The sequence below is a fragment of the Physeter macrocephalus genome, chromosome 4 (genome assembly GCF_002837175.3).
Source record: "Physeter macrocephalus isolate SW-GA chromosome 4, ASM283717v5, whole genome shotgun sequence".
Lineage (NCBI taxonomy): Eukaryota > Metazoa > Chordata > Mammalia > Artiodactyla > Physeteridae > Physeter > Physeter macrocephalus.
The window spans coordinates 83,007,948-83,014,658 of record NC_041217.1 but is presented as its reverse complement, the minus strand read 5'-3'; the positions used below and the strand labels follow the sequence as shown (position 1 = coordinate 83,014,658).

General features: G+C 48.3%; 1 protein-coding gene and 1 long non-coding RNA gene across 6 annotated transcripts in view; one reads left to right on the top strand and one right to left on the bottom strand.

The window, feature by feature from the left end:
- TRIM33 (tripartite motif containing 33) overlaps positions 1-4,764 on the bottom strand; it is a 158,889-nt gene extending 154,125 nt beyond the window's left edge. For all 5 annotated transcript variants that reach the window (XM_028488975.2, XM_028488977.2, XM_028488976.2 and 2 more), the window contains exon 1: positions 4,224-4,764. In XM_028488975.2, the coding sequence (XP_028344776.1) occupies positions 4,224-4,749 (526 nt within the window). In that variant the 5' untranslated portion in view covers positions 4,750-4,764. The remainder of the gene's footprint in view (positions 1-4,223) is intronic.
- Positions 4,765-4,977: 213 nt separating this feature from the next.
- The window catches only part of LOC129392075 (uncharacterized), a 30,560-nt gene continuing 28,826 nt past the window's right edge, over positions 4,978-6,711 (top strand). Inside the window, exon 1 of the long non-coding RNA XR_008617153.1 lies at positions 4,978-5,038. This is a non-coding gene — a long non-coding RNA (uncharacterized lncRNA). The remainder of the gene's footprint in view (positions 5,039-6,711) is intronic.

Here is a 6,711-nt window from a genome sequence, read left to right as displayed (position 1 = left end):
GCCGCGGAGCGGCTGGGCCCGTGAGCCATGGCCGCTGAGCCTGCGCGTCCGGAGCCTGTGCTCCGCAACGAGAGAGGCCGCAGCAGAGGGAGGCCCGCATACCACAAAAAAAAAAAAAGCTCTCCAGATGATTCTTATTCATCCAAAAGCTATTTATTGAACATTCACTCTACAATAATCTAGTGGGAAACAAGGAACAAAAGAGTAAACAAAACAAGTAAACATTCTGGATTTTAGCTGTCCTATGAAGAAATAAAGGTAATATGTCAAACAGTGACCTGGAGGACTACAATTGTCCCTCAGCAATCTCAGGGGATTGGTTCCAAAACCCCCATCAGATACAGAGAGCCAACTGTACCTTAAAAGGAGCAGCCAGACACAGAATTTTCAGGGCAGTGAAAATACTATGTATGATATTATAATGACGAATACATGTCATTATACATTTGTTCAAACCCTTAGATTGTACAACACCAATAGTGAACCCTAACATAAAACTGTGAACTCTGGGTGATTATGATGTAGGGCTATCAACTCTAAAAAATGTACCACACTAGTGAGGGAGGTTGATAATGGGAGAAGCTATGTAGGTCTGGGGGGAAGGGATATATGGGAAATCTCCGTATCTTCTGTTTAATTTTGCTGTAAACCTCAAACTGCTCTTTAAAAATAAAGCCCTAAAAAAAAAAAAAAAAAAGTGATCAAGAGAAGGTCTTTCTGGAGAGGCAACATTTGAAGTGAGGAGCCCTTCACTTAAGAACAGTGGTTCTCTTGGGGTTTCCCTGGTGGCGCAGTGGTTAAGAATCCGCCTGCCAATGCAGGGGACATGCGTTTGATCCCTGGTCTGGGAAGGTCCCACATGCCACAGAGCAACTAAGCCCCTGTGACACAACTACTGAGTCTGCACTCTAGAGCCCACATGCCAAAACTACTGAGCCCACGTGCCGCAACTACTGAAGCCTGCATGCCTAGAGCCCGTGCTCTGCAACAAGAGAAGCCACCGTAATGAGAAGCCCACGCACCACAACAAAGAGTAGCCCCCACTCGCTGCCACTAGAGAAAGCCCGCATGCAGCCACGAAGACACAACACAGCCATAAATAAATAAATAGATAGATAGATAAATAAATAAATAAATAAATTTTATATATATTAAAAAAATAGTGGTTCTCAAACTTAGTGTGCATCAAAATCACCTGGAGGACTTACTAAAAATGATTTCTGGTTAGAAGGTCTTGAAGTGGGGCCCAAGAATTTGCATTCCTAACAAGATTGCAAATGATGCTGATGCTGCTAGTCCAGAAACCACACTTGGAGAATCATCGATCTAAAGGGAACAGCTAAAGGGTTTGAATAACTCTGGTGTATTAGAGAAAGAGAAAAAAGTCCATTAGAAGGGAGGGTAATGTCATTGTTTCGGGACCACTTAAGATGGTGAATTAAACTACCAACTATGGATACCCAGACCAGAAATGGAATCACAGATTGTTCAATAATACCTTACATTTGAAAAGCATTTCACAGTTTATAATAGCATTTTCACTTTCATTATTAAATACGATTTAGTGAGATACACGTGAAGGACTATTAGCTACATTTCGAGATAAAGAAACTGAAGGACAGAAACATGAACCTGAGGGAACCAGAAAACAATTAAGGGGCAGAACTATGTCCCCTGACTCCAAATCCAGTGTTACTTCCAGAACAGCATGTTCTATTTTTTTAAACAGCAAAGCAAAGGATACATACAGGAGTTAATACTAAGTTACTTTCTAGACTCCCTGCCTAAAAACATGATGGCTTCCAGACTTAATTTGTTTTAGATACCAGTTAGAAAGCAACATTGCCTTTAGATTGACAGTATTTAGTCCCACCTACTTATTTCTCCTAGTTCAAAAACAAAAGATGGAGAAATGAAAAGGGAATTCATACACTATTATTCTCTCTCCTGCATAAGTAACACAGAGCTAATTTCATAACCTCAGTCCCTCAGCCACATCAATCAAACACAGTTTTCATCTTGTGTTTACTCTAAATCTCTCACCTAATCCAGGTTCCCACAAGAACACTGAATCCTACATGTCTTACTATACTCAGTGAGGCCATGAGCAGTTAGTTATACACCCATTATCCACCCTCTATATACCCAATATCATTTAGAATCTTCTCCATCAATCAAACCGTTACTCTTAACATGTTTACCTGCAGATCTCAATAATACTTCAAACCCAAAACTGAAATCATTATATCCTCCCTCCACCCCACACACATCTGATTCTGTGCCTGAATTCTTTTATTTGCATTAATAACACTGCCACCCACCAAACAAGAAACCTGGAACTTGGCCTAGACACGTGTGTCTCTCTCACTCCAATCTCAATTGGCCTCTCATATCCATTCCCACAGCTACTTACAATTAGTTACCACTAATAATAAACTAGCTGCCATTTCACTAATAACTATCATGTACTAGTCACTTAACACACTTCATTCTATCAATAACTCTATGAGGTAGGTAATTTTGTCCTTATAAAATTAATCTGTCCAAGTAACAAGTAGGAAGTGACAAAGTAGGCATCCAAACTCAAATGTTTCTCCCAAAGTCCATACCTTTCCCCCATACCAAAACACTTCCTTCTTTAACACCTTATATCAGTCCTTTACTGCCTACTCCAAATGCTAATTTCTCTCCTAGATTACTTCCAGGATTCTCCTAACTGGCCCTGCCTTGGATCTTTTCTTCCCTTACCCTTCAATGTGCCCCCAAGTGATCTTTCTAGATCACAAATGTGATCTTTTTATCTTCCTGATACAAAAATCTGTTAGGGACTCCCTTTAATCTATCTGCACTGTACAGGATACATTCTACAGGATGAATCCCAAACCCTTTAGTACAGGTCCACAATCCCTTCCTTACCTGAAGTTCCAAAATTCAAAAGGTTTGAAATTTTAAAGTTTTTTCATAACTCTGCAACAAAACCCACCCTGAATTGCAGGAGGTTATTGGTCTATCCCATAAGAATGATATTCACATACTTCACTGCAGAAACATTAATATTTGATAATGAGTTGTTAACCCAGACCCCACCGGAGTGTTAGAGACCTTACCAGGAAAAAGAAAAATTTCCAACCTATTCTGATGTCTAAAACACATCTGGTCTCAAGGGTTTCAGATAAGGCACTGCAGACCCCCTACCCATTCAGCCCATCAAACCAACCTAATTTCCACCGATCACCTTACACATCGCTTAGCTCCAGGGATGTGTAAGGTGCCCTGTGCCCTGAAAACTCTCCAACCCAGGGAGCTACTCACCCTTCAAGAAACCTACTCAAGGGTTTCCTTTTCAGTGAAGTTTCCCTGACCTTCTCTTGATTGTGCCACAACCACTGTACCAAGGACCCACCTCCAATCCTGTACCTTATATATGTTTCCCCTATGTTGGACTGTGAATGAGCTCCTCATTGAGTATTTTATCCAATTCTAGCACAATATCAGGAACACTAAGTATTCATTAATGTACAAGGAACTGAAATTCATGCCCAGCTCTCCCTAACTCCCAATTCCCTTCAAAGTTCATTTCTCCTTCACCCCTAAACATTAAGATTTTTCCCTATCCATGCAGGCCCCTCACAGCTATTTTGCTTCCAGAGTTCCTCCTTCTCAATGTCATCCTAACATTACTCTCTACCAGACGCCTTCTCGTAGCCCCAAATTCTCTAATATGCCCTCTAACCTCCCTAGTCCTTCTTTCCCCTAGCTTTGAACAGATCAAATCCTCTCCCTCTAAGGCAACTCATCCTCACTGCCCTTATCTCTTAACTACTACCTCAACATCTCTCGAGCCCAGGCCTTCCCTCCAAAATGCTTCTCACAAGCGGATTCCCAGATCCCCTCTTCTCTCACAGTCCGTTCCACCCGCTCCCGAACCTGCGCTCGGCCACAGTCCACCCCTTCCCGGCCCGTATCCGCATATCGCGAACCTCCCCTGCAGCCGGTGTCCCCTCCCCCAGCCTCTCGCAGCCGGCACCCCTCCCTTCACCCTCCTCGTATCTCTGGAGGTCCAGCTTCTCAGGAAACTGTTCCAGGAGCCGTGTCTTTCACCTCAGACCCCTTAGGATTACGCCGGTCCGAGCAGCCCCGAGCCCGAACACCTCCGTCCCCAGATCCTCCTCGGCACCGCAAATCCCCTTCGGCCCAGACCTCGGGCCGGGCCTCCCGCTCACCTTGCTGGATGTCGCCGTTACTGCCCCCCGGGATGGGCACGTTGAGTTGGCGCTCGGGCTCCGGCAGACAGCGCAGGCAGAAAGAGTGAAGACAGGGCAGCAGCTTGGGCTCCGCCTCACGCCGGCTCTGCAGGCTCTGCTGACACACGGCGCAGGTGTCTAGGAGCGAGGCTGGCGGTCCAGGAGGCGGCCCCGCCGAGGGACCCGGAGCAGGAGCCGAAGCCGGAGCTGGGGCCGGCGTCGATACCGCGCCCCCGGGAATCCCAGGGCCCACTGAGGCTGCAGGGGCTGAGGCAGCCGGAGCCGAGCCCGAGGAGGCCGCGGCCACCCCCCCGTCGTCGGGCCCGGCCGCGCCGCTCTCCGCGCCGGCCCTGCCGCCTTCCTCCTCCTCCTCCTCCACCAGCACCGCGGCAAGAGGCGGCTCCGCCTCCTGCGCCGCGGGCCCGGCGGCCCCGGCAGTTACCGGCGCGCTGCTGCTGCCCCCGCCGCCGCTCTCAGCCTCGCCACCGCCTTTGTTTTCCGCCATGTTTTCCTCTTTGAACCCGCCGGACCGCCCCGCGCCGCCCGCCGCCGCCGCCGCCGCCGCCCCCAGCCCCAGCCGCAGCCTCAGCTAGAGCGGCCGCCGAGAGCGAGCAGCCAAGCGAACGAAGGAACGAGAACGCGCGCGCACGCGGCGCCCCCACCCTCGCGTCGCGCGGTTGCAGGAGGGCGGGCGCGGCGCGCGCACGTACGCACGGACGTCCTCCGGAGGGAGGCGGGAACTCGGGGCGCGGGCGCGCTGACGTCCTGGCCGCCCTTCCTGACCTCCGTGGCCGGTGCGTGGAGTCCGCCCCGTTGCAGTTCGGCTCGCAGTGAGCGTTTAAAGTCAGAGGCTCTTGACGCTGAACTACCTTTGGTCGGGGTGGTTAAGAACTTGGCCGCGGTGATGGTGCGGGGAAGAGCGGGCAAGGGTGGAAGGCCGGGCTTGTTCCTACAGAGTGTCTCTCGGGCGGCGAGGTCCCCAGAGGTGGGCGCGTCTCCGCCGAAACCTCACTCGCCGCGGGGTCAGACGCCTTGGCCTCCTGGCTCCGAGGTGCCGACCTCCTGGGTCTCTGTGCTTTAACTGGCCGCGTTCCTTTGGATGGTTGTGTCTCAGGGGAGCAGTAAAGTGAGGATTTTTGTTTTTAACTGGTGGCGTACCAGAAATAGGCTGAAAAGACCCAGTGAGGAAAAACAGCTATTTTAGCAGCTATTTTTAGCTTCTTAAGGTGATTGATTCTCTGACGTTGCTACGCTTCAGAAAACCAATCAACTGAGAAGCTTTTTCAAAGCAGAGCTGTTCCAGGACCACACCCCAGACCTACATCAGGAAGTGGGGGAGAGCTCACGAATGTTGAAAGCGCTTTGGCTGATTCTGATGTGCGTCAGTTTGGGGAGTCACGATCTAACCAATATTATGTCCTGAGAGTCTCACTTAGTGCCCTGGCGGGAGTAGTGTCGCAAATGCCTTAACAGTGTCAGTAATAGAAGCTTTCAGGAAGGGTCTTTATTGAGAAACAAGTACTACGGCTGTTTTGATGTTAGGATTGTGAAGTGCTTTCCTCTTCTGACAGTGTTCCCAAGAAACCGTTATTCTTGAGCTGGTAAAAGTCCTTAAAATAAACCACCTCGAAAACATTTTTCATTTATTCTTTCAAAAGTAATGACCTCTTACTATGAGTCAGGTAGTGTTTTAGAGATGCTAGGATTACAGCAAAGAACAAAGGAGATCCTTACTTTCAAGGAGTTTGCAATCTGGAGGAAGAGTGACATAAATATATGCAGGGAGTGATAAATGCTATGAAGAAAAAAAAAGCAGAGTAAAAGAGATTAGAGATGATTGGGGAAGGCCTCAGCTGATAGGTGAACAAGCTTGTGGTTCTCTTGCAGAAGAGTGTTCCAGGCAGAGGAACAAACAGTAAGTACAAAGGGCCTGAGGCACAGTCTTGGCTTGTAAGTGGAACAGCAAAGAGTCTGTGTGGCTGGAGTGGCTTGAAGGGGGAAAGAGCAGTAGAATATGACATAATAGAATTAAAGGAGCCAGGTCATATACAGAAATGGCCTTCAACTTTTTAAACTTCTGTGCCCTGGAAAAGAACTTTGAAAAACTATTTTCTCCCTCAAACATTGTAAGTTGACTCTTAACATTTTTCATCAGGAGTGTAAATAGTTGCAAAGAGTGCCATTTCTGACATTTTGCAATACCAACATTTTTTAATTGTCACATTACTTTTATATCTATCCAATGGAAAGGTAAACAGGTAGTTTAACAAACATTGTCATCCATTTTAAAAGTACATGATCGGGCTTCCCTGGTGGCGCAATGGTTGCGCGTCCACCTGCCGATGCAGGGGAACCGGGTTCGCGCCCCGGTCTGGGAGGATCCCACATGCCGCGGAGCGGCTGGGCCCGTGAGCCATGGCCGCTGAGCCTGCGCGTCCGGAGCCTGTGCTCCGCAACGGGAGAGGCC